This window comes from Phyllostomus hastatus, unplaced genomic scaffold (genome assembly GCF_019186645.2).
Source record: "Phyllostomus hastatus isolate PE091 unplaced genomic scaffold, TTU_PhHast_1.1 phas_contig_196, whole genome shotgun sequence".
Classification (NCBI taxonomy): Eukaryota; Metazoa; Chordata; class Mammalia; order Chiroptera; family Phyllostomidae; genus Phyllostomus; species Phyllostomus hastatus.
Genome location: NW_025333709.1, coordinates 1,519,216 through 1,545,660, shown reverse-complemented (window position 1 = coordinate 1,545,660; position 26,445 = coordinate 1,519,216). Strand labels below are relative to the sequence as shown.

Here is a 26,445-nt window from a genome sequence, read left to right as displayed (position 1 = left end):
GAGAAGGGCGGCCGCTGGGGGCTCTTGGAAGTGCACGCTGCGCAGGCTCCTCGTCCGCACCGCAGGTGGGGGCGGGGACGCACGCGACTGCGGCGCCAGTGCGGGCGGCGCGGAGCCGCTTCTGGAAGCCCCTCTGGTGGGAGACTGGGAGGCTCGCTCAGCCTCGAACGCGTGGCTCCCGGGAAGCGTCCCTGCCGCCAGCCGCCCCTCACCGAGCTCGGGAACGCACTACACCCGTGTTCGCGGAAGTTCAGAGAAAAACCTTGACTATCCGAGGTCAGCACGCCGCCCAGAAAGCCCTCCAATGTCCTGGCGCCTGAGCCGCGCCTGCGCACGCAGGGCCGGCACCCACGGGACCGGCTGCGGCGTCCGAGAGCGCGGTCCCGCTCCATCGCCTGCGCTTTGTTCACTTCCCAGAACAAGAGCGTTTTCTTTTCAGTCTGGAGACAAACGCTACAAACGCTAGCTCTCCGCATTTTAAGGGTGGCACGTACACTTCCGGAAGTCCCCAGCGCCCTGCTTGCGGGCCAGGACCGGGGGGAGGCGCTCAGTGTGCTCGCACCGCCCAGGCGTGTCTGCGTGGAGCCCCTCGGGGACCATCCCGACACACGCCGGCCGCTCCCGCGGCCCACGCCCTCCTGGCAGACAACGCGGGGCAGCCCCCGTAACCACGGTGACTGAGAGGGGACAGTGCCGTGGAGACACCTCGTTAGACGATTGTGGGGCGGGGGGACCCAGCACAGCTGTGTCTTTTTCACTGGGGACGAGGCGGACAGCCGGGAGGACAGCCGGGCGGACAAGCGGAGCGGCACGGAGTCAAAGGTGAGCGGGGGCACCGAGCCCGGAGGTACCTGGTCTGGGAGGCCCGGCCGCGTCCTGCCGGGCGGGGGGCGGCGGCAGCAAAGTGCTGTTGGGGCTGCTGATGTCCCCCTCCCCCGTGAGCGTCAGGTCGGCCACGTGCTCGCCCTCCACAGTCTGGACGTCCCCGGTCTCCACGTCCCGCGCGTAGGCTGTGGGGGTCGTGGGGGTCTCGGGGGTGGCAGGGGTGGTCGGGGTTGTGGGGGTACAGGAGGGAGGGCTGTTGGCTGAGCTGGGGCTGGTCGCCGGACTGTCGGGGTGGTCGTGGGCAGGCCCCCTCGGCTCTCGGGGCCGGGGCCCGGTCTCCGGGCCGGGGCTGGCCGCGGCGCCCGGAGGCAAGCGCAGGAACTCGGGCAGCACCAGGTCTTCCTTCCTCAGCAGCCCGCGCTGGTCGTCTGCTCGGCTGCTCTGGGCTTTGGAAATGAGCTCGAAGAATGCTGTGGGGAGAGAACCCGCGGGCCGAGCTGCGGAGGGTGCACGGGACGCCCGGCAGTGCAGGTTCCCGCTCCGCGGTCCCGCCTGCCCCCGCCACCGCTCCCCCCTCCCCCGTCCCGCCTGCCGCCCCGCCCCCCTGCAGGCTGCGGTCGGGAGGCACCTGCCTCTCCGCCACCTCTGCCCACAGAACTGTGGGAAGGCCTGGGCTTCTAGAACAATCCGGAACAGCGCTATGGCTCCGCAGGAACCAGGCGGTGTGAAGTACAGACCCAAGTCACCCCAAACCCGGGACCCGTGGGCTGACGTGCCCGGGAGCACGCCCCCAGGGACCTTCACAGACAGCCCTGGGTCGTCCGCAGGGCGACGGGAGCGACCCTCGGATGCTGCAGCGCGACAGGGCCACAGGGGGCGGAGCCTGCCTCCACCGGGGAGGGGCAGCGTGTGGGCGGGGCCTCGGTGGCGGCACCCCAACCCGGGCTTCTGGAGCCTGCCGTTCACTCAGGGCGGCCCCGACGGCGCCAAGCCCCACAGCCCTGGGGCCTCCCGCGTTCCTGGGGCCTCCCGGCCGGCGGCGTCCCTCCAGCTTCCACGCCGGCGCCTCTGGAGTCGCCCGGGGGCTTCTCAGTTGTAACTCACGGCCGCCGTGCACAGGGGGCGGCACCTGAACTGAGCTCTCTGGCGTTCACGTGACACTCTCGGCTTTTGAGCAAGGACAAGGGTGTGACAATCCCAAACCCTGATGTGTCTCGGACACGCACAGACTTCTGCGCGGGGGGGGGGTCCCTCCCGCCCTCGCAGCCCCCACGGCAGGTTGGCGGGTCTGCGGATCGGAGGGCGGGCTGTGCGTGCTGCGCGGGGGGCGGGGGCGGCCGCTCCGCAGCGCCCCTGCGCTCAGACCCAGGCCCCGGCAACAGCGACCGCTCATGGCTCCGCTCTGGTGCCCTCCTTCGTGAGCGCCTTGTAGAGGGGGAGGACGTGCCCACAACGAGGCCACCCCGCTCGTCCCCAGTGCCTCCTTCCCCGCCCGCAGCCCCGGCAGGGGCAGCCCTCAGGCCCCTCGCAGAGGGCAGCGAGCCAGGGCCCCCGCTGGCCACCGCCTCCCTGGCACCCACCTGCCGCTGAGGGCCCTCTGACACTAACCGAGCCCCCACCCCAGCTGGGGACGCAGACGGAGGGGACCACTGTGCTGCCCACCCCCCGCCACTGGGGTGCGCCCCGACTCCTGCGGGCCCGGCTCTCACCCTGAAAACTGGGGCTCTGGGGGACCCCCCAGGCGGACACCGGGGGTCCACTCCCGCACGGCGGAAGCCCGGCCGCCAGTCAAGGACGCCCTAGGTCCGCACCAGAACACCGACACAGTCGCCACCACGCAACGGGCAAGGTTAAAGAGTGCACGTACCCTCCGCTTCGTCCAAATTAATTTTCTGATATTTTTTTTTCCCAATCTTTGCAATAGATTCTTCTCTCTTTGAAAGCCGGGGATCCCTAGCATTTTTTCCATTTTCTCCTTTTATTTTAATAGAGTTAGACTTGCCTAGCGTCCTCTCCTCTCCCTGCATCGGAAGGAAAGGGCTCTACTCACAGTCCGCACACGGGGCCACACGCAGCCGGCGTCAGGGCACAGCGGCGGGGTCTGCGTCCCGGCCCGCGAGGGCAGCGGGACGGTCGCTGCCAGACTCGAACTGCACGCGGGCGAGCTGGCGAGTCTCAGGTCCCGGGAGCACGCCCAGGGGGGCGCGGAGGACCCCCAGAGGCAGGGCGACTCACGGGCTCACGGGGTGGGGGGGCAGGGGCATGCGGCTGGCCTGCGGGAGTGGGGCACCGGGCGGGCAGGGGAATTACCGTAGCCGAGAAATTTCTGGAGCCGGAGGTCCCCACGGTGCTCTGCCTGACGGGCGTGCCTTTCTGTTTATCTGCGGGCGGGGGCGGGGACACAGGCGTGGTGAACACAGCTGGGTGGACAGGGGCGTGGCAGGCCCCTCCTCCACCCGCCCAAACAGGCTGGACGCCCGGAGCCAGACCAGGGACAGGGCCAGCGTCCTCTGCTGGCGCTGGGGCAGGACATGCTGTGTGTGTGGGGGGGGGCACGTGGGGGCTCCACCACGTTCGCTCGGGTGCGTCGGAGGCCAGGCACGGAGAAGCCTGTTTCAGGGACTGTTCCGTGTGAGCGCTCTCTGGAGGACAGGGTCACGTAACTTCACGCACGGCTGTCACCCCGAGTCAGGGCTGCCCTCTGGCCGCCACGGCCCTCATGGCCCCAAGCCCACCCCTCTCTGGCGCAGCTGAGCTGGAGGAAGGGCCGCCGCGCCCCCCAAGGCTGCACAAACACCCCGCCCGGCGGTCTGCCTGCTGCTCTGCAGACTCACCGGTGCACAAGGGGGCCGGGGGGCGGCCCAGCCGGCAGGGCCCTGGCAGGAGGCACCAGGCCCCACCCCACCCGCCCGCCTGGTGAGCAGGCCCAGGGTGGCGAGGGCGGCGTGCTCCAGGCTGGCCCAGGAGGGCCTCCGCTTTAAGGAGGGGAGGCCGGCACCACGTGCCCCCGGCGGGGACGGAGGCGTCTGAGAGCTGAGCAGCCGCTGGAAATCTGATGGAGCCACCTCCGCCCCCAGGGAACCAGCAGGCAGCACTCGGAAGGGGCGGGGAGGGGGCCGGGCCGGGGAGGGGGCCGGGCCGGGCTGGGCTGCGGGACCCCAGGGCCTCGGGGCGGACGTGGCAGCGCCCCTGGGCAGGGCTCGGTCGGCCACACACAGGGGACAGGGGACCGGACCGCAGACGCCCCCAGCCCACGAGGCTCCGGCACTGTGTCCCTGGCTCACGGGGACGCGACGGCTCCCACGAACAGAGCGTGTTCTCTCCCCCCTCCCCCCACCCCTGCCCCGCGGTGAGGCACAGCCCGGGGTGCTGAGTCCCGGAGCAGTCGTGGGGGAGGGGCGGGGGCACCGCAGGGCCCGCCAGCTGAGGATAGAGGCGCAGGGCGGTCTCAGCTCTCGGGGGCACGTGGCTCCCAGGGTGCGGCCCTCGTCTCCCGGGCCTCCTGGCCAGTCAGGGGCCTGGTGCGGCTGTGCTCGGCCAGGGCTGTGCGGGGCACGGGGGTGGCAGCCCAGTGAGGCCCTCTGTGGCGGGCAGTGGGCCTGGGGCTTCCGGGGGCCCCGCTCACCTCTCCCCCTGGAGGGGTCCTTCTCCTCCAAGACCACGCGCTGTCCGTCCAGACTCGATATGGGGGCGCCGAGGTCCAGCGGCTCTCTCTCCCCGTTCTGGAGACCGAGACGGCGCACTCAGTAACTCGTCCAAACCGGAACTTTCCGGAACAGTTGCCCGTGGCCCAGGCTGGGAGTCACACGCCAGGCGACCCTGGGCCCTACAGCCCCGGCGGGGCGGGCCCACGGGGTACAGGGCCTCGCACAGGCCCCCGGCGAGGAACAGTGAGTCCCCACCCTGGCGGCGGCCTGGAGCACGAGGGCTCTGGGGCCCCTGTGTTGGGGCCGCTTCCGCCCCCCGAGTGACAGCGGGTGGCCTCCCTCTGCCAGGCCAAGACCAGGGCGGGGGTGGAAGAACACTCGGCACGGGCGGCACCCTTCCTGGTGCGCAAATGCGACATTCTCAAGATGACGTCGGCCAGGCCGGAAAGCCTTAGACCACTCACACCTGGACGAGGGGACCCTCAACGCCACCCCCCTGACCGGCCGGCACTGCCAGGGAGTGAGCGTGGGCAGCAGGGTGGGCATCCTCCTCGTGGGCCCTGACTCAGAGGCAGTGTCCCGGGTGGGGCTGAGGCGGGTGCGGCGGGGAGAGCCCCTTCCGAGCAGGACCCACCGCCGCTGCCCCAGAGGAAGGCTGAGCTGGGGGCTCGGCCCCTCGGCCTCCCCGAAGGCCAGGTAACCGGGGGCCCTGAGGCGGCCGAGCCGCTTCCTGGCAGGGACACGGCCTGACCACTGGGCAGCCTGGGAGTCCCACAACAGCCCTGACCAACCCACTCTACAGACAGGGAAACTGAGGCCCAGCGGCAGTGAGCTAGAGCGTGGGGTCTCAGAAGGAGGGCTGGGAGTGACGTCCAGCCCCGCCCAGCACGCGGGGCTCCAGCTCGGCGACCTTCCCTGCGGAGCAGGGTAGGGGCTGCGGCTCCGCCCGGGGGGCCTGGGCACACCTCGGCACAGCCCTCTCCCTCACGTCGAAGACTGTGAACAACTCTAGGGTCCGTTTCCAAGAAAGTTCAAGTTCTAGAGACAGTGAAACCACGGCCCCGATAAAGTTCACTCGTTAAAGAAACAAGGACGCAAGGTGGACTCCATCTCGAGGCGCAGTGTTTCCAAGCGAGTGGGCGCGGTGCGCTAGGCACGCAGAGACTCTCAAGTGGACGGGGTCTCGGCCCCCGCTCGCCGGCCGGGACAGCGCCCCCCACGCGCCTCTGCTCCCAGCGGCGGGGACTCCGCTCACGCCCAGGCCCCTTCCCTCTCCACCCCAAGTGCCCTCTTCCCCACCCCACCCCACGTCATGCCCCTCCCTGGCCCCGCCCTGCTTGGAAACGCCCCAGAGACGGGCGCCTCTCCCAGGCGGGGACGGGACGGGGACGGGGCAGGGAGACCCCACGAGGGGACGCGCCCGAGGCAGCGGCTCAGGGCGCAGGAGCGGAGAGGCCGTCTGCTCGGACTGGCAGACAGCAGGCCTGTTTCCAGGCTTTTTGTTCTCCTCCCGTTTGGTTTTCCGAAGCCACGTCGCAGGTGCCCACCCCGGCCCCCGCCCCAGCCCCGGCCCCCGCCCCCGCCCCGGCCCCAGCCCCAGCCCCCGCCCCGGCCCCAGCCCCTCCGGAACGGCCCAGGTGTGAGGAGGTGAGGGCTCCCCTACTCGGGATGAGACCGCGGGGAGGAGCCGGGGCGGTGGCCGCCTGGGTCCCCGCAGGCCCCACGTCACTCACCAGCCTGGCCACGAGCTCATTCAGGTGCAGGCCGTACTTGGCCACCACGGGCCGAAGCACCTCCGTGACGGGCTTGGTGGGCTTGGCCTTGAGCCCCACCGACCGGTTAATGGGAACCAGATCCAGCCTGGCCGGGGAGGGAGAAACACGGACACGCCCGCTGCGAATCCAGGTCGGGGTTCCGGGGGAGTTCCGTCCCGAGCAGAACAGTGGGCGTCCCCGGCCTGCCCCCCCAGTCCTGAACGCCCCGGGGTCTCCCGCCCCCAGTTCTGGGGGGAACCAGCCTGCAGGGCGTTCTCGGAGGCTCCCTTTGGAAACGAACAGGGGCCGTCATGGCCGGCGAAGAGGGAGCCCCCTGCAGGGCGGCCAGCCTGCCGGGCCGCCACCGTGGTCGAGGGGCCGGAAGGGAGAGCGAACCTCTGGCCCCTTGGGTCTGCGAGCGACCGCTACTCCCGCCCCCGCCCCACGGCGGGGCCAGCTGTCAGCACACCGTGCGGCTCTGGGGATCGTGAAAACGGCAGCCGCGGTTTTCTCACCGGAACAAGGTGCGCTTCTCCAGGCGCAGGTCCCTGGACGCCAAGATGCTGCTGTCCTGCTGCAGCACCAGAGGCTGCGGGGCACAGGGGGAGAGGGGGCGGGGTCAGCGCCGCAGGTGCCAGGCGGCGCTCCCTGTGGGCCGCGGGCGCACAGCTGCGCAGGGCGCAGGGGCAGCTGCGGGCGAACCCCCCGAGTGCAGTCCGGCCCTCAGGACGCCTGGGGCAAACTGCTCAGACAAGGAGCCCACCCCACGGCCGAGAAGGCGGGTGACAGGGCAGGTTCAGACAAGACAGATTCACCAGCCCCCCCCTCCCGCAGGCCAGTGCCCCCCGGACGGGTCCCCTGGACGGGTCCCCCGGCCCCGTACCTTGTCCCCGCCCACCAGGAAGAGGTCCACGGCGGCCCCGCTGATGCCGTGGCGCTCACAGAGCCCGGACAGCACCTCCTTGATGGACAGCCCCGCCCTGACAGGCACGGAGCAGGACGTCCCGTCGGGCAGCTGGATACAGCAGTGCCTGGTGGCCTTGTCCCTCTCAGGCGCCAAGGTCCTGCAGGCCTCTGACTGTGGGCGGGAGGGGCGTGGGGTTACAGGGGGCACGCAGGGTGCCCCAGAGGGCAGAGGTCGCTCCCACGCGCCGAGGGAGGCCCACACCGGCTCCAGGGCCCCCGAGTTCCCGCAGGAACAGCACACGTTTCTCCCGACCAGACGCTGGGCTCACAGCCTCGCCCCGTCCCAGGGTGCCAACGCCTGCGAGGGGGGCCGCTACCCAACTCACTCTCTGGAGCCACGATCGCCGCCCTGTGACCCTGAGCTGCCCTCGCCCAGCTCCCAGGACCTGGCCCGAGGCCTCTCTGGGAGGAACGGACTGACCCAATGGGCCACAGGTCGGGAGGAAGGAGGCTGGGCGGGGCGACGAGGGTCCTGGGAAGCCCTTCGGGCGGGCAGAGGCTGCGAGGGGCTCGGGGGAGGCGGGGCTCCCTCCCACTTTGGCGGGTGGCAGAGGGCACGCCCTGTCGGCCGGGGGGGGGGCAGCCCACGGCCGGGCCCACCCCGAGAGCGCTGACCACCTCTGCCCGGGCAGCGCGTGGCCTGGCTCACCTGCCAGGCGCACCTGTGGATGGGGGCGGGCCTTGCCTGTCGGCAGCGTCTGTGACGGGACCGTCTGCACTGCCCATGCACCAGGCCGAGAGCTCGGGAAACTGCCAGTCGGCACCGCGCCCCGCGCCAGGGCGCACAGAGGCAGGGGCTCCGGGGCGGGCAGGACGCGTAGGGGCCAGCCACAGCAGCACTCGGGCAGTGCACCCCGGGGGCTCTCCTGACGCCCCCTCTGGGCCCGAGTCGCAGCCTCACTCCCTCACCAGGAACGCCCCCCAGCCAGCGCAGAGCCGCCCTGCGGGTCACTCCACTGCCGCCGTCTCCGAGGGACACTGAGCGTCCCCTGCACCCTTGCGTCAGCTCGGGAAGCGAGTTTGCCAGTGGCACACTGGTTACAAAATGGCCCCAGCGGCCCGTCCCCACAGACGCGCACGCGAGACGCCCGAGCGCAGGGCGGTCTGTCGGGGGTGGCAGCTCGAGGCCGGCTCCCAGCGGCCGGGGAGCTGGCGGCAACCAGGGTCTCCCAATCGGGCCTCAGACAACAGCCTAAGGCCAGCACGTCCGACCCCACGGCTCCCCGCCTGCCCTCACCTCGCCACAAACTGGGGCTGAACACGCTCCGGGCGGCGGCAGGGGGGCAGGGGGCAGGGGGGGATGGGGCCGGGCTCCTCCTGGGGCAGGGGAGGGGGCGGGGGAGGAGCCCTCCCGGCGGCCCCCGGGACGTCTGCGTCCGCGGGACATCCAAACGGTGAGACAAGGACAAAGCCCCCGCCTTCAAAGCTTTTCTTTGTTAGTGGGAGTTCAAGAAAAAGGTAACCGAATGAGAACAAGACCCCAAAAACGAACCCACAGACGTTTTCCGAGCCGAGAAGCGCCCCCCAGGCCTACCGGGCGGCTCCTTGCCCGGTCCCAGGGGCCCCGTCAGGCTGTGACGCGCGGGCCCTCGGGGAGGAGCCGCGCCTGCGGACCCCCGCGGCCGGGCAGGCGGGGACTTACCAGGTCCAGGCTCCCGGCGGAGGACACGGAGCCCTGCGACTCCCTGCGGCCCAGGCCTCCGTTGGCGTGCGGGGCGTCTTGGGGGGAACACAGGGACTCGGTGTCAGAGCTTCAGTGTCCCCGCTCGACACCGGGACCCCTCGCTCACTCACGGCCGCCGCCCCCGCCCCCAGCCCCCTGGGCTGAGCCGAGGGACGCCGAGCACAGAGGGCAGAACGGAAGGCTCCCGAGGTGCTGCCCCTCAGGGGGGTGCAGGCGCGCCCCTAGCACGCGCCGCACCGCAGGCCCCGGGCGGGTCGGCAGACAGGGAGGCGCCCCTGGGGTGGGGCCCCTCCTCCCGCCGTTTCATCCAGAAGCTCTGCCCGGCCCGCAGCCCCTCCGCCCACACAGAAACTGCCCCCGCGGCCAGCGGCAAACCCAGGCGGTCCCTGCTCTCTGCCCAAGGCTCACGTCACGTCTTCCTGCAGAGCCCCCACCCGAGCCAGCACTCGGCCACCGCTGTCACTAACGGAACCCACTGCGACCCCGGGCCACGCCGGAAACCGCGAAAACACGCGTCTGGAAAGGCCCTTCGGCAGCGCGGGCTCTGCTCCCCAGGCAGGCTGCCGTGCGGGGCCTGGGGGTGTGGCGGGTGCAGGCCCCTCCTGAACCGCTGGCCCACCTTCCAAAAGCACTGACTCCCGGGCCACCACGCCTGAGTCCCTGGCAGTGCCAGGGTCAGGACCTGGGGCCCTGCGCGGGTGGGCAGGCTACACGAGATGACCCGGGCCACCTCCCCGGCACTCCGAGGTCCAGGCCCCGCCTGGCTCCATGGCAGCCGTGCCCCAGCGGCGCTCTCCTGAAGTCTATTACGCTGTCTGCCTGTCCCTGAGAACGGACGATGTGGCCTGGGGATGACGGGTCCCCAGCCCCAGGCGTCACCCTGCTGCTGCCGCCTTCTGGGAGACAGACAAGCGAGGCAGGCTGCGCAGGCGCGGGGAGGAGGCGGGGAGATGCCCACCCACCGCCCGCGGCTCAGAGCTGCTCTGTGCCTGTCTCTCCCCGGCAGGGTCACGGCCCGAGTTAAACTTCAGGGCCACAGCCCGGGAGCTCTCAGGCTGTCTCCTGGGAAGTCCTCGAATTTTCCAGAATCTCTGGGGGGAAGACTCTTTCAAGCCCTTCTGCAGTGCGTTTCGGCGGCTGCCTCGCTGGCCCGCCAGCGCCACCAACCAGCGCCCTGGCCCAGGAGCCCGAGGCTCCGGAGCAAGCCCGTCTCCGTCACGCCAGCTCCCCAGGGATGCAGCAGAAAAGAAAAAGAGCCTGGGGGAAAGCGTCTAGGCCGGGCAGCCTCTGAGACTGACGACCGCAGAACCCACAATTCCCCCAATGCTCAGCGGCCGGACTACGGGGGGGGGGGGGCAGCACAAACACTGAGGAGGCGGGTGTGGCCCCGCACGCGCGCAGGGAAAAACCGAGGCAGGGCCACGAGGATGGGGGGGGCGGCAAACGGCAGGCGCGGTGCTTTCTTTTCTAAACTCGGTTGTATTTCCCCGATTCCCCCCTGAGCGCCCGTTCCTGCTCCAGCCAGGACGGGGGAGAGGAGGGGACGGCAGGGGGGCGTGTGAAGACCCTGCGGCCCTGCCCGCTGCCGCCCGCCCCGCACGCCACCAACCGTTGGTGTGGTCGCCGTGGTCCTTCTTCCTCTGGGACCGCCCCGTGCTCCTGGCCCTGGACCAGGAGAAGAACGCCCCTTTCCGCCTCCTCTCGCCATCCTCGTCCCCCGCGTCCTCGTTCAGGGACCGTCCCGACCTCGATTTCCCGCTCAGCTGTCGTCAGACGGAGAGCAGAGCGTGGTTACCCGGGGTTCAGGCCGGGGGCACCGCACGCGGTGCGGCAGGAGGTGGGGGCGGGGCTGCAGGGAGTGCCGACTGCCCGCCCCGCCCACAGCCTCAGCCCCGCCCACAGCAGGTGCACGCCCCCCCGCGGCGCTCATTGGCTGCAGGGCCTGACGCGGCACAGCTCGCTTCCCACCGGGCGAGCCCCCGAGGCCGGGCGGGGCACGGCAGGCCGGCACCTTTTTTGGCGTGGACACGTTGGAGTGGTCCGAGCTGACGCTGTGCTTGGAGGTCGGGCTGCTGGGCACCTGCTGGGAGTCGGGGAGGGAGCGGCCCTCCACCTCCGCCAGGATGCACTCCTGGTACAGCGGGGACTTCAGGAAGCGCGTGTAGCTATCGAACTTCATCAGGTTGAAAATCTGCGGGGTAAGTGCCACACGGTTGGCCCCAGAAGTAGCCAGAGCGCAGGGACCCACAGACACCTACCGGCCCCTTTCCCCGCCCGCCCGGCCCAGTGCCACTCTCCAGAGCTCCTTCACACGCGATCGCGCCCTTCCACAGCACGCCGGTCTCTCGTCTACCACACTTAAAACCCACGACTCCCAACCGCTCCACAGAGGCGGCGCCACGGCGCGATCCTGGAGGCGCTGCGCCCCGTGGTGAGGAGGAGCCCAGACCGGCTGGGGAGCAGAAGGGGGCGGGGACTGCGCTGGGAACGCCTTCCTCCGGTTTCCACTGGCCTCACCCGACCCGGCAGCAGAAGCCGTCTCTGCAGAGGCCGCTGGGGCGCACGCTCCAGGCGACACCAAGTCCAAGGCGCGCCCCTCGCCACCGCGACGCCCTGCAGCCACAGACCCCTCGAGCCCGCGCTCTCACACAGGCGCGCACACGGGCAGGCCCCAGCAGCCGCTTGTCCGCGCCCCCCTGGGCCCCGAGGTGCTGCCGGCCGCATTTGGACACAGGAGCCAGTGGGAAGACAGGCTCCGCCCCTCCCCACCTGGTGGCGCTGGGAGCTCGCTGTCTGGGACCCGAGTCTCCGCCCCCGGCCCGCGGCCAGAGCCCCTGCACGAAACAGGGTGTGGAGGCACCTGGAGCTGCTGCTCCTTGAACATGTCGGGGTGGGGGGCGCTGAGGGTGTCGTCCGCCAGCTGGGCCTGGCTGTCGATGTTGACCGGGGTGGTGGCTTTGCTGCACAGGAACTTGCTGAAGATCTCACGGGCCCTGTAGGAAAGCTGGCAGGACACGTGGATGAGCCGGGCGCACAGCCCGCAGGCGCCCTCCACGCATGTTTCCTGCGTGCTTCGCTGCTGTGCCCACACGCCTGACACGGCCCCAGGCTCTGGAGACGCAGCGTCTCGGGGCCAGTGAGCGCTGGCACGAGCTCAAGCCGGCACGGACCCTCCCCGAGCGAGCGCCTCCCTGGGCGCTCTCGGTGACGCCTGTGTCCCAGAGACTCGGGCGGCGCCACCCCTCGGCCCGCGAGCCGTGTCCGCGGGCCTCGCTGCACGTGTGTGGTCTCTGGGAGGTGGGAACTGGGCCTGCGCAGCACTGGGGGCACACGCTGACACGTGGCCTCCCACGAAGGGAGGGGGGCCCCCGGCCACGGCAGGCAGGGGCCAGGCCAGGGCCGACGCGGCTGTCGGGGCCCGGCTGCGGGCGTCTGTGGGCAGCGCCGTGTGGAGGGTGGCGCGGGAAGCCAGGGGAGGCGCTGTCACCCACCCTCCCGATCCCCCACGGCCGCCCCACCCGAGACCGCCCCACGCCCGGCCTGCCCCTGCGTGGAGAGACGCACCTCTTTCTTGTCGTGCGCGGGGACATGGCTGAAACACTCGCAGGCCTGCCAGAAGAGGATGTTCTCTTCGCTGAACTCCTTCCTCAGAAAATCCTAGAAAACACAGTGCGTGAGCCCCCGACCTCGGCCCGACAGAGGCCGCCCGCCCTCCCGCCGGCCTCTCCCTCCGCTGCACTGCCACGGAGCCCGGGGCTGGGGCGCCGTGCACGGTGCACCCACCGAGGGGTCACTCAGGTCGAGCTGCGCCCCACCCGTGAGGGCCACGCTGCACTGGCAGCGGTCCTCCTGAGAGCGGAGCGCCCCTCCGACAGCGGGAACCACCCGTGGCCCCCCACGTGGTTACCAGGAACTCGGGGGCTGATCCGAGTGCCCCCCGACCCCTCGGCCCGAGTGTGAGGAGACGCCCGCCCGGCGGCTGCCTGCGCCGTGACCCCCCGCGGCCCCCAACTCACCGAGAAGTACCGCACACCCAGCGGGTCCTGCAGGAGACGCTCGAAGGACACGGCCCAGCTGGCAACTCTCCGCTCCCGCAGGCGCCGGCAGCTCTGCACGCTGGGGAGGCTGGCATTGCTGCTCAGGCTGTGGTTGCTCACGCAGCCCTTCAGGTCGGCGCCGCTCAGCTCTGCGGGCGGCACAGACCTCACCTGCACGCCCGTCCCCGCCCCGGCCCGCGGGCGGCGGCCCAGGGCCCTGGTCGAGGGTCATCTCTGGCGTGCACACCCAGGCAGCCCTCCCCGCCCCGGGAGCACCGAAGACGTGCCCGGTGTGGCTCTGGGGACAGAGCATGGGACAGAGCACGGGACGGGGCTACCCCGACCCCAGGCGGCCGCACGGGGCGCACGCTCAGCAGGAAGAGGTGACCAGAACTACGCGGGACGGGGCTGCCCCGCCAGGGGCTCCCCAGGGAGTTGCCCGTGGGGCTCGGAGGCACAGCAGGTCCGGGGCGGCTGCCGCCGTGGGCGGTGTGGAGGGCGGGACCGGGCCGTGGGCCAAGCCAGGGCCCTCACACGTGTGCCCTTTCTGCACCGGGCTGCTCTCCGCGAGAAACGCTCAGCCGTGATGTCCAAACACAGTGTTTCAGCCCGCGCAGCGGGCCCGCGGCCCAGCCGCAGGCCGCCCCCACCCAGCCCAGCGTGTGGCGCAGGGGCCGCGGGAGGGCTGCTGCTGCACCGAGCGCCCGAAACCGAGGTGCGACAGCGAACGTCCACTGTGGCCGCAGAATCTAAAATAACGTAAACGCAGGGAAAACCAAACGGACGGCAGCACTGAATAGAGAGACTCCAAACGGAGACGCCGCGGTCTCCGCTGCCTTCACAGGGCCCCCGAGTCGTCTCCCGCCACCAAGAGGAGGGGGCGCCCTCGCCCCCTCTGCCAGCACCCTAGGCTCCCCGTCCCCGAGTGGGCAGGCCCGGCCCACAAAACCCGAGAGGGAGGGGCAGTGGCCAGCCGGGCAGGAAGGGGGCGCGCCCTCCTCGGTCCCCGACAGAGACACAGCGCCAGGACGTCCCCAGACCTGCGGGGCGCAGGCGGAGGTCGGCCTGCCAGCAGGGCCTCTCGGCGTGAGGTTGCCCCGAGAACCGGCGTGCGCCCTGCGTGTCCCCGCGTGCCCTTCCGTGTGCCCACTGTCCCTGGTGCTCTGCGGCGGGTGCGTGGCGAGCCGTCTGGGCCGGCCGTGGGGAGGCGTCCAGCCCACTAGTTAACCGGCTGCAGCCCGACGTTTAAAGGGCGCCTTACCGAGACGAGGGACCAAAAGGGGGGGAGACTGGCGGGGGTGGGGACCTGCCAAGCCCTGGTGGGGCAGAGGGGGCTCCCCCCTGCAGATGAAGCCCCCCCGAGACACGCTGACGACTGGGGGGGGGGGCAGAGGCCATGCCCACAACCCCAGAGGAGGGCCACCCAGCTGGGGGGCTGTGCGGGGGCCCCGGGCACAGACCCGCCACCTAGGGGACGGGGGCCTCCAGGGACCTCTGGGGCCAGCGGAGCCGAACCGGACACTCGACCACGTCAGATCCACGTGCTGCCTGGGAGCCACCTTCTCCAGACGGCTCAGACGGCATTCGGACCCGGACGGAGAACAGAAGGGCAGGGGGTGACGGACCGACCTCAGCTGCCACAGAAAGACGCAGGAGGCCCCAGGAAGCCCCGCGGGACCGGGGGGCACGCTGCTTTTTCCGTGCTGCGCGAGGTGCTCCTGCGACAGGCTGCCACCCCCGCCAGCCTGGGGAGGGCTGCGACGTGCAGCGGGGCCACCGGCGCAAAGCTCCCCGCCCGCACTGCCGGGCCGCAGGCAGCAGGGCGGGAGGGGCCGGGCCGGGCCTCAGGCACACAGGAGCACCTGGAGACGCCTGGCTTCAAGAACCCCGACCCATGGCGTCTCCCCGCAGCGCTCTGCACTTCACAGGCTCAGGGCCGCGCACGAAAAGTAGCCCCATGGGGTCCTCGGACCGCAAACCCTCACCCGCAGGCCTGGGGGGCGGGGAGGGCGGGCGGCCGCGCCCCGGGTCCGCCTTCTTCCAACAGAGGGCCAGCTGTGCCCCCGTTTCCAGCCCCTCCCCTGGCCGGCCCCGCCCCCGAGAGCCGGATCTTACTACCCCCGTAGGTAACCGGATCCCACCTCGCTCTCTCCCCCTCCCTAACCCTCCTTAGGTTCCCTCGGCCGGTCCCTCCGAAGGCACAGAAGATGCTGCAAACTTCCTCCCCGGCACCTGCGGTCCCACCCCCGGGGCCTCTGCCCTCAGGGTGGCTCGGACGCTCGCTCACCGAGACTCTTCCCAGGCCGGGGCGTCTTACACGCCGACAGCACGTCACAAACACCCCCGTGCACACTCACGCTCTCACTCTCACACACGTGCTCTCCCTCTCGCTCCGGGTCGAGGCCAGCTCCGGCCCCACGTCCGTCCAGGAACCGGGGCGCCGAGGGGCGAACAACGTGCCGCTGATGCTGGTGACCGACGACACAGAGGACGACACGCTTCCCGAGACACGAACGGGCCGGGCCGAGCGTGCGGGTCCCCGGGGACACCACGCGGGAACGCCGGAGAGACCGCGCAAAGCGGGGCGACGGTGGGGGGGGCAGCCCCGCCTGGTGCCCCACGAGTCCCACCCTGGCCCTTGGCCGGCGCGCCAGGGACACGCGTCCTGGGGCCGGGCGCTGGGCCACTCGGTCAGCGGTCAGGTGCCCAGTCCCTTCCGACAGGCGGGACTCAGCCCCACCGGACCGCGGGCTTCAGCGGGAAATGAAGTCGGGAAGACACGAGAACAGCACACGGGGCCGTGTCCCGAAGGGGCCGTGTCCCGAAGGGTCTGAGGGAGGAGCCAGAGGACACAGGCACAGCCGTAAAGGACCACAGGGACCCACGGACAACGGGGCGGTGGTCGGCACAGGTGGGGGAGGGGGAGGGGTCAAAGGGTGCGGCACGGCGACAGCATCAGTAACACTGAGCGGCGGCGCGTCTGAAAGTTGCTGCGAGAATAGATCTTGCAAGTCCCACCCCGAGAAAAAAACTTCTGTGACTCGGTGAGGTGACAGGTGTCCACCCGACTCACTGTGGTGCCCATTCCGCAGCAGGCACAGACGCCGGTCACCATCACACCCGGCACCGACACGGTGTCTGTCGTGTGCCCACTGCACCCCAGCAAGAAGACCACGTTTTAAAAAGTGGAGGGGAAGCAGGGACAGTCGGGGAGCAGGGGCTGAGACAGCCCCGCCCCCGGGGGCGGGGGCGACCCCGACAGCCAACCCCCGACACCACGGTGGACGGGACCTCAGCAAAGGTGCCTTTTACATGGGTGAACAAGGGGGTCTCCCAAAAGGAGAAGTCGTGTCAGCACCAACACGTTCACCGCCCCCACTGTCCCCACCGCCTCCACCACCCCCGAGGCAATGAAGGCCGAACTGGGAGCCGGGGGGCGAGCAGAAGCTGACCGACCCCGGGCAGCAGGCCCAGCCTTGCAGGACGGCCCAGCCCGCGCACAGGCCCTGCGGCGGAGGGAAGAGGGCCGGCCTGGTCAGGGGCAGGAGCGGTGTGGATGGGGCCCTGGGGGACAGCAACAACCAGGGGCCTGTCGGGAAGAGACCTTGCTCCCGTGCAGGCCCCTCCGGCTGGAGGGGAGGGCAGCCCTGAGCTCTGTCCCCACAGGCCGGCTAGACCCCGGCCAGGGAGGGGGACAGGCCGCCGACCGCAGCCAGCGCAGCCGCACGCCATCGCGGGCGTCGGAGCTCCCAGCCCCAGGCGCGAGGCGTGTGGGTTCCAACACCACGACGAGCAGGGTGGCCTGGAGCACCTGCCCCACCCCCCTGCGGCGGCGGGGGCAGGGCCACAGAGGAGCCCGTCCACTCTGCCAGGCCCCTCCGCCGCCACGCCCCAGGGAGCGCCTCGCCCCCCTTCCGGAAACGGACCACACGCGTCCGGTCTCTGACCGAGACGCCCTGGGGCCTGCTCTCTGGGCCTCTGCTCGTGCACCAGGGGCGCTCGCCGAGGGGGCAGTGGGCACAGTGACCAGGAGGGCGAGGCCGTGACTCCGGCCGTCTCTCTGGCCACCTCCCCCTCCACAGCCAGGGCTCCTGGGACAGGCATGGCCGCAGCCCAGAGCTTGCCGGGGCAGACCGCTCCCCCTCCGGGGACCCCCAAGCCAAGTCTGTGACCGCACAGCCCGGCAGGAGCTGCGGATAGTCAGTCACGTGGCAGGCGCCCAGCCCCTGCAGAGAGGCTAAGGCAGGAGCCGCCCACGTGGGCCACACCCGCCCAGCACCCCCCTGGGCCCTGGACACATGCACAGGGGCCCTGGTCTTCGGCTCGCCCTGGACCTGCTCTCGACACAGACACATGGAGAGTGGTGCTCGTTTATGAGGGATGAACTTGAACTTGAAGTGCCTTCCCACGCCAGGATGCCCACCTAACTCCGAGGCCGGGAGACGGACGCCCCGGGCGCCCCCCACAGCCCGACTCCCCGTCAGGGTCAGGTGCGTGGGGAAGCCGTGCGCCCGCTTTCCGACCACGGCGCACCCCACAGCGGGACTGTGCCCAGCCCCCACCGACCTCGGCCTCAGGGGACACTCCCCGGTTTTGGTCGTCACTGCTGTGGGTCCCTTCCCGTCCAGCCGACCAGTTCAGACATGCTTTCCCAGTGAGAAAGCTCCGAGGTCGGTTTCGGGTCTGCTGAAAGACGCAAGAGCCGCCCCCCCCACGCTGGTGGGACCCACATGTGGGCTGCCTGCCTGTCGCAGGTAGCGAGCCGCAGTGCTAAACGCTCTAGATGATTCTGTAACTCGGGCGTCACCCGTGTGGTCCCACCAGGCGACCTCACCAGACCACAGCCTCAGGCCACGCACGGGCGACGCGGACAGCCTGGCCCGGGCGCCTCCTGGGGCCGTGGGCCACAGGCCCCGTGCACATACCTGACGGCCGCCCGGGCCCGCCTGCCCCCGCCAACCACAAGGCACACACCACGAGGGACTTTACCTGGGTGGAGCTGATAAGAGCCACTGTGATGCCATTTAACCAAATACTTCCAACCATTCACCGCAAACCACCCCTCCGAGTCCATACCAGGCTCAGCCGGCACAGCCCCCGGGGCCGCGGGCAAAGGCTCGGGCCCCACACGGAGACATGCTCCTTAGCTCGCTCCCCAAGGAGGCCCTTCCCGGGCCGCGGGCACCGGCGGCAGAGGCAGCTCCCCCGCAGGCTCCCGGGAGGAGACCCACAGCGAGCCGAGCCGGAGCGCCCCGGAGGACGCATGCATAATTCACGGGGCCTTCAGCCTGCTGCCGCGGCGGAGCTGAATTATTCAGGCGGCCGAGCGCGCCGCACAAGCTGCGCTCGGGGGCACCCGCCCCAGACGAACGGGGCCGGCCTCCCGCCGCTCGGCTCCCCTCGGTGGCTGGGCTTGTTACACCAGCAACGGTGAGGGGAGAGAAGGAAATACTTGCGGCTCTTTATACTGATTACGAGGGCCGTGGCCTCCTGTCTCCCCCGTACCTTCGGTCTAAACACCTTTCCACCTCAGACACACGAAACGAGCCTTTTCTACCGGCGCGATCGCCAGGAACCGCGCGCGGTCAGGAAGGAGGGCTAGAAGGTACCGGCGAGGAAAGCAGCTGGGACCCCGCAGGCGCTACCGAGCGGCGGCCGGCCTCCGCGGCACAGACCACCGCCGCCCGCTGGCAGCTCTGGTGCAAAGGGGTCACGTCGATCTCAACAACGATCTCCGAGAAGGCGGCCGCAGACCGGGGTCTGCGGGTGGAGCGTGGTCTCCGTCGGCCCTGCCCTTCTGTCCCGGTCCTTTCCGGCCTGGGGGTCTGCAGCGGAGGACGCCCCCTGGCGGCCGCGCCGCGGCGGAGCGCAGAGCGTGGGGGCGGCGGCGGCAGGGTCGGGCTCCGCCCCCCGGTTGCCGTGAGGACCTGGGGCCACGCGGGGCAGGGCCGGCGCTCGGCTGGGCACAGCACTGGCGCGGCCCAACACACTGGGGGCGGTCGGGGCGTCCCAAGCTGGGACAGCGCCCCCCCCATGCACCAGAGCGCCGCCCTGCTCCCCGTTCAGGGCAACTTGCCACCAGGGGGCGTTTCAACCCGCAGGAAGAGGCTGGGAGCAACTCAGGGCGCCCCACCCCCCCAGCCAGAGCCGCCGGCGGCCTGCGCGCTGCGGCTGACCGCGCCGGTCTCTCTCCTCCTCCTCCTCCCTCCCTCTCCCCAGTCCTCCTCCTAATGCAAGCACACTCACGCGCACGCACACTCAATCATGCTCTCACACTCATCCTCACACACTCACGCACGTGACGTTCTCCGAAGGCCTGGAACCCCCTCGGAGACGCTGCGGCCCGCGGCTCCCGAGGAGCACGGACGTGTCTTTGGCCACCACGGCGCGGCTGTGGACTCGGCTGTGGACTCGGGACACAGCAGGGCCCGAGCCCCGGCCACCTCGGCCATGTCCTTCCCAGCTGCCCTCCCCCGTCCGGGACCGATCTCAGGGTCACCGGCCCGGTCAGGTCTCTTTCGAAGCCTCTCCTTCCTGCCGCAGTCCCTACAAGTGTCACCCTGTCCCCTAACGAGAAAGCCCAGGCACACGGGTGCCCGAGCCTCTGCGGCCCCTCACAGTGCACCCCCAGGGCGAGGGTGGCCGTCCTGGGGTGGCCACACTGGGCTCGGACATGAACAGACGGGACGGACCCTCAGCCAGCGCAGCCCCAGGCCCTCCCGGTGATGAGGCCCCACAGCGCCCCTCAGAACGGAGCCTGGAGACCAGTGACCGGGCCCACCAGCCCCTTTACAAACGACGCCATCGAGGTCCGGACCCGCTCTGGCCGCCTGAGAGCGGCGGGGGCCGTGCTGGGCCCCCCTCGCGCTCCGTGGGAGGGCAAGTGCCCCCACCCGTCCAGCCTCCCGCCGGGCCCTCCGCCCTGCGCGGGCGGCCAAGTGCCCACCCCTCGGGCAGCCCCGTGCGCAGAGCAGGGGAGCCCCAAACTCAAACCGTCCCCCTGAGGCCGCACGGGGCAGCCTGACATGCTGGCACAGGCTCTCTGCGACCGGTCACGAGGGGCGAGTCTCCCCGCTTCTGTGCTCCCGGGACTGGGTGGGAGCAGGCGCGGCCCCGAGTGCACGGAGCCAGGGTAGGTGTCCCCCGAGGACGAAAGCCGGCGCGGCCGCACGGGCTCTGGCGGGTCAGGGCTCCTCGGCCACCACCCGGCCAGGAGCCTCACTGCACGTGGCGGCCTGCCTCCCGGTTCCAGCTGCACCCCAAGAGAGGAGGGGCTGGCCGAAAGCGGGGGGGGGGGCACGCCTTTACAATCAAAGCCCACCTCCGTTCAGAAACAAGAATTAAAGGCTCAGCTCCTGTCTCAGACGTTCTGGTTTCAAAAAGGCCCAAGTGTCCATGTTAAACAACTATCAGAAGTACCAGAGACCAGTGCTCGTTAGTTCATGGCACGCAGTCACAGCCTGCTTCAAAGTGGGGTGTCTCGGCTAAGAGGAGGTGCGTAGTGAGCACTGTGGGGAGACAGAGCGCAGGCCCCGCTGCCCGGACGCCGGACGCCGCCCGGGAGAGGCCGGCCACGCCCGAGCAGAGGAGCGCCCGCCGGCCAGACGCGGCTGCCTCTGCGTCTCAGCCGCTGCGCGCGGCAGGCTGCCCGCTCCGCTGCCAGGAGCGTCTCTCCAAGGAAGAAGCCCTTTGCCCCGCCCGGGTCTCCGTCCCGCGCTCCGGCCGAGGTCGGCGCACCCTCAAATGCCGCAACGCAGCCGTTCATTCGCCGATGCCTCTGTGCCGTGTGCTGTGCGGGGTGACGAGGACAGGCCCGAGCCGCCCTGCGGGTGCCCCTTCCAGGGAGCAGGGGAGCAAACAAAACCCACGGCGCAGAAAAGGGTTTAAACAGCGGGCCTCGTGGCGCCGTCGGAAGGAAGTGAAGCCAGGGTGACCCTCAGTGCGAGGGCCGGCGGTCAGCACGGGCTTATCTGAGGGGCTGCCACAGGCCAGGGGGCAGCGCGCCGGTGGCAGGACAAGGCTGAGCGAGGCAGCCGGACGGCCCGTGTGCCTAAGGGGTCCTGGGGGACCGGTGTGGGGTGGCAGTGCCCAGCGGGGCGGAAGGACGTGCTGACGCAGCCCCGTGGCCGCTGGGAGCAGTCAGGGAGCGGGGCCGGGCCAGGGGCCGGGCCAGGGAGCAGCAGGCGCAGCGGCAGGGTTCAGTTCGGTGGAGGGGGTGGGGAGACGCTGCGGCCTGGGGGGGGGCCGGGCTAGGGAAAGGTCCCGACCACAGTCGAGGACAGGGATGCGCCCCTGGGAGACTCTGGGACCGGCACGAGGGGAGGTGCCGCATGGTGGTGCCCCCCCAGAGCCAGGAGCCGGGGCCGACGGCCCCACACCCACAGCCTGGCAGGTGCCAGTGGGCGTGGGCGTCGGACACCCCGAGTCCCCGCTTCAGAAGTCAGATCCAGAAACGGCAGACAGCACGCGACCTTTGAGGCTGTGTGAGCTGGCGGGAGGGGAGTGCTGGCAAAGCTGCTCAGTGCTGAGTGAGGGACGAAAACGAAATAACACAAGACCAATTCTGTTGCAATAAAGCAGCAAGGCACAGACCCGCAGGCCGAGGGGCCTGGGGGCTCGGTCCCACCCACAGGGCAGGGTCCCGCCTGCCTCCTGCCCACCCGGCCGCCACCTCCCATGTCGTGGCTGCAGTGCGGGGGTCCGCGCCCACACCTCTGAGTCTCTCCCCATGAGGCAGGTCCGTGCGTTTCCAGGCCTCTCTCTAATGCTGGAATGTTCTTCCTTTCCTTGAGGCTGGACCTGCCCCCCTGGGCCTCAGCACAGCCTGGCTGGCCCCCCTCGGGGACGGACCACACCCCCCCCCTCGAGGGCGGCTGTCCCCTTCCGGGAGAGAGGAGACACGGGGCGATGCCCGGCAAGTGCGGCCGCAGCACCATGCATGGGGCAGCAGGTAATGGGGGGCAGGCCCAGGACGCCCACGGACAGGGAATGTCGCACACAGAGTGCCCCCTGGGGGGGAACGGCTCACTCATCACGGGAGCGAGGCTGGAAGGCGAGCCCACCCCACGCTGCCCGGGGCCCGAGCCCCCGCAGGGAGCCGCGGCGCCGCCCCAGCCCACGGGAGCCTGGCCGTCCTGCCCCTGCCCGGACCCTCTGGACACACTGCTGTCCCCTGTGGGGGAGGGTGGCCTGGATGGGGTCTCCTCTGTCCCCCCGAGATGTCCCCAGGGAGCAGGGTCAGGAACTGGAGGGGTTCTCAGGGTCGCCAGGGTGGGAGGCGAGAGCGCACGAGCCCTAGCAGCCGGCGGGGGCCGCTCCGCTGCTCTGTGCTCAGCAGCCCCCCTCGGGCCTCCCCAGCCCCGCGCAGCCAGCCCCTCGGCCTCCGTGTCGGCGCCGGAGAAGATGGCGGAGGGCCCTCCAGGCGTCCCAGGACTAACACGCAAGTCGCGTGCGGGCGCCGCACTCCTCACTCACAACCAGGGAGGTCGCTGAGGGCGGAAACACTCATGCCGCAGGGGCCCCCCCCCCCCCCCCACCCACACCCACACCCGGCACCGCCACCGCCAAGGGGCTCCCGGCTGGACGCGGGGAGAGCAGGCGGGACCGGAGGGGTGGAAAGCCCCCACCGAGGGCACCGGCCGGGACCCCACCTCCTCGGGGAGGACCCCAGGCCTGTGAGGCAGCTCGCAGACAAGCACGGAACGGCCTGCAGCAGAGCTCCCCAGGGCCTCCCGTCCACTGCCGACACTCTGAGGAGAACTTCAGAGACGAACGGGGCCGGACGTCTCTGGCTCAAAGGAATGCGTCAAACGGACTTCTCAAACTGCTGCGGTCCCCGCAGAAAGGAGGCGGACAGCCCTGGGAACGGTGGGGAGGGGCAGCGTGAGCCGGCTCTCGTAAAGCCGCCGCTTTCATCCTGGAATGGGGCGGTCCGGCTTCCTCCGAGGGAGCTGTTCCCACTCCCAGCTTGGGTGGGATTAAACGACACGGCTCTCACGGGACCTAGGACAGGTGGCACAGCTCCTTCCACCACACAAGGAGGCCCCCCCACACCAGCCCCCGGACCTCTCCGGCCCGTCCGTCTGCAGGTGTGAGCTCGCCCAGAGCCCGGGGGAGCACCTCTCGCCCCGCCCAGGGCTGGCCATGCCCGCAGCGGGCAGCGCCACGCCCCTCCCGGGACGGCTGCCCCCCTCAGGCCCGGGGCCGGCACACAGAAGGGAAGAGAAGGCTGGCACCTTTGGTAAACTGTCAAGTTCAGCTCCCAAAAGACAGGAGAACAGATCGATTCAAACCATGTGACCAAAACCTACAAGCATAAGGGCTTTTATGAGTCAGTATAAGAAACGAGGACTATCTGGAAGAAACTCGCCCAGTCGTCTCGGAGCTTAACGACGCCACTGGACTGGAATGACCCACCTCCGAGGAACTGCCGGCGGCGAAGTAAGACGACCCGGCCCACCCGCTGCGGGCCAGCCCCACTCCCAGGGCCCCCATGCGCCAACCATTCAGAGACAGAGTTCTGATCGCCCCCCGCCCCGACTCCGTAGCGATCCATGGACCACACTCCTCCTGAGAGAGGGGGCCTGAGCAGCCGAGAGCGCCCCCCGAGTCTCCGGGCGGCTCAGGTTCCGCCAGGGCTCTGACTCGGCCTCCCCTGGCCCGGCGGGCTGGGCCGCCCGCAGGGGGGCAGGCTGGGACTCGCCGGGCCCGGGCGTGTGGCAGGATGTGCCGGCGTGGCGCCCGTCATGCTGAAATTCAGGTTCGTGACATGTCTCAGCTGTGAGCGGCTCCGAAACACGCCGTGCCACCTGGGGGCAAGGGGCAGCCCCCCGAAATCAGCCCCGACCGAACCAGCCCCTCCCCACGCACGGGACAGCCACCCCCCGTGTGGAGGGCGTCGATGGCACGCCCACCTGCCCGACCCGAAAAGCCCGTCACGAGTAACAGAGACAGACGCGGGGGCCGGCACTTACCGCCGTCGGACACCGTGGCGGACTGGAAGAAAAGAGAGAGAGACATGCGTTAGTCGGCCGCTGGACAAGGGTCGGGAACAGCACCTCCGCCCGCAGGACGGGCCGGGTCTCCGTGGAGGGCCCTGCTGCCTGCAGGTGTCCCTCCCGGAGACCCGGGCGCCTCCGTGAGTCAGGCTCCCACTTCCTGACTAAACCCCGCCCAGCCAGTGGGCGAGCCGGCCGCCCGGGACAGAGCGGAAGTCCCCGTCCACCGGTGCGCTGGGAGAGGGCCAGCCCCAGCGCGCTGGACATCCCAGTCTCCGGGACGGCCTCGGGGAGAGCCCGCCCCCACACCCCAGTCTGCGGGCCGAGGGCAGCGGGCTGGGGCGCACACAGGGCCGGGCAGCAGGCGGCCGGCCAGCCAGCGGTCCGTCTCGGGGCTGCTGGCCACCAGGCAGCGGGGCCGGGGCCGGCCCTGCCCTGCACATGTCGCAGCCGCTCAGTGCCTCCGCCCTGGTGCCGGGCTTCCTGTGCCACGGCCTCCACTCTCCGGGGCGGACCCTGGCCCTGGGGAGCTCAAGCAGCTCCCCAGGCAGCAGCCCACCGGGATGGCAGCCCACCGGGCCTGCCGCCGCCAGGTGCGGGAGGAGGGCGTCGGGAGGAGGGCGAGGCTGGAGGACGGAGGGGCAGGCTCGGGGGGCGCCGGGGGCGAGGCCCCGCACTGCAGCTGGGGCTGGAGGCTGGAGGCTGCAGAGGGGGTTCTGGAGTGACAGACACTCTGGAACAACAAAGGCTGCTGCTGCCCTGTGACTGGCAGGCCGCAGGCGGCCGCGGACGCCCACTGGGCGTGTGCCCGCAGGTCGGACGGCTCTGGGGGGGCCGCTGCCATCCGGACGGGAGGGAGGCCGGCCTGAGGGGCGGGGGCAGGTGGGGAGGCACGGAGTGTCTGAGCTCGGGCCCCACCTGAAGGTGGCGTGCCATCCGTGTGGGCACTGGGGTGGTGGGGGGGTGAGGTGTGCAGGACGCTCCCCGCCCCCAGCAAGGGTGAACCCAGGCGCTTCCCCGAGCCACAGAGCCCAGGGTGACAGGGGGAACTGGACTCGAGGCCGCTCTGCCGAGGGAGGTGGGCTCGGGGCGCATGCGGTGGGGAGGGTGCTGCCAAAGGCGCAGCCGCCGAGGGAGGGGCGGGGAGAGCACCCAGACCGGCTGGCTCGCCCGGCGGACTCGCGCCCCCTCTGCCGGAGGCTGCACACCACGCCCCTTCCCAGGCCCGCAGGCGAAACACGAACCAGCCAGGCCCAGAGGCCCGGCTTCCAGCGAAAGCCGGCTCTCCCGAGAAGGCAGGCGCCGCACGGCCTCCGGGGCGGGCGGGAGGGCGCACAGGCGTCCGCGCTGGGACGCGGCTCTCGGCACCGGCTGGACGCGGCGCCCTGTCCTCCCTGCTCCGTCGCCCACTCCCAGCGCCAAGGCCCCCAGACCTCGCCCCCAGCCCGCATGGAGGATGGGGGCCCTCTCCCACCCCAAGCACATCTGGGCTCGGCCCTCACCTGGTGGGCCTTGCCCCTGCAAGCCCGGGGAGCCCCGCTAAGAGACCGCCCTCCTCCCCAGGAAGGGGTCTGACCTCGGACCTCGAGGTGAAGCTGTGCCCCGGTGGGTGAGGCGAGGGGCTGCCACGGTTTCCAGCCCTCCTGAGTCCCGGTCAGAAGGGCTCTGGAACCGGCCAACAGCGTCCCACGGGCCACCGCGTGCAGCTGCTGCGGGTCCAGAGTCCGAACGCCACCCCCCCCACCCCGCTGCCGGACGCCAAGCAGGGTGGCAGCCGCAGCCAGGACCTGGCCATCCGCCCGGACCAGGGCAGGGGGTCTCCCGCCCAGCGAGGGCAAAGGCACGTGACGGCGGTCCTGCCCACGCTCACCACGGATCACCTACAGGCATCAGGGCGAGCCACCCCAGGCCCCCGAGGAGGACGTCTGCGGGCACACACACACACCGCCAGGAGCCGTCCAAGTAACAGTGTCCGACGAGCCAGTCACGCAGGGCGCGGCCCCGCCGGCCACAGGCAGGATTAAGGCTGAGTCCTCAGGCTGCGGCCGACGGGACACAAGACCCGCCCCACACCTGCACTGAGGTGGGGCCCAGGGAAGAGGGCGTCGAGGGAGCTGCCGCTGGGGGAGAAGGTGGCGGTGAGCTCGGTGAGCGCTGGGGGGGGGTGCGTGTGCACACGGCTCAGGGCAGCCTCTGAGGGCCCAGGCGAGGGCGCGGCAGCGGGCGGCGGGGCCTCCGTGCAGAGCGAGGAGGTGCGGGGAGAGCCCCCCCGAGCAGGACGTCTGAAAAGCGCAGCCTTGGGTGCGCGGAGAGGTCGTGGGGACGGTGTGGTGGCAGACACGCTGGCGGCACTCCGCTGACCCCGGGGAAGTAGGGGAGTCCCTGGGCAGAAGAGGGGGGGCGGGACGGGCAGCCATCGGCGGGTGACCCTGGGCCCAGGTGACACTGGCGGGCAGCGCCGCGGGTCCCTGCAGCGGCGGCCACTCGCCGCAGACGCCCGAGGCCGGGCGGCCACAGCACACGTGTGTCCGTGCA

At 71.0% G+C, this 26,445-nt stretch overlaps 1 protein-coding gene across 2 annotated transcripts in view; it reads right to left on the bottom strand.

Annotated features, from left to right (window-relative positions):
• The window catches only part of RGS12 (regulator of G protein signaling 12), a 67,389-nt gene that overhangs the window by 6,028 nt on the left and 34,916 nt on the right, over positions 1–26,445 (bottom strand). The window contains exons 4-17 of one of the 2 annotated variants that reach the window (XM_045834047.1): positions 23,887–23,908; positions 12,893–13,062; positions 12,441–12,533; positions 11,737–11,880; positions 10,888–11,067; positions 10,486–10,639; positions 8,835–8,911; positions 7,110–7,304; positions 6,742–6,815; positions 6,206–6,332; positions 4,451–4,547; positions 3,136–3,206; positions 2,693–2,846; positions 852–1,295 (exon numbers count right to left, since the gene is read on the bottom strand). In XM_045834047.1, coding sequence (XP_045690003.1) covers positions 852–1,295; positions 2,693–2,846; positions 3,136–3,206; positions 4,451–4,547; positions 6,206–6,332; positions 6,742–6,815; positions 7,110–7,304; positions 8,835–8,911; positions 10,486–10,639; positions 10,888–11,067; positions 11,737–11,880; positions 12,441–12,533; positions 12,893–13,062; positions 23,887–23,908 — 2,002 coding nt within the window. Of the gene's footprint in view, positions 1–851; positions 1,296–2,692; positions 2,847–3,135; positions 3,207–4,450; positions 4,548–6,205; positions 6,333–6,741; positions 6,816–7,109; positions 7,305–8,834; positions 8,912–10,485; positions 10,640–10,887; positions 11,068–11,736; positions 11,881–12,440; positions 12,534–12,892; positions 13,063–23,886; positions 23,909–26,445 lie in introns of those variants that run through there. The other variant, XM_045834048.1, reaches the window with a different exon arrangement.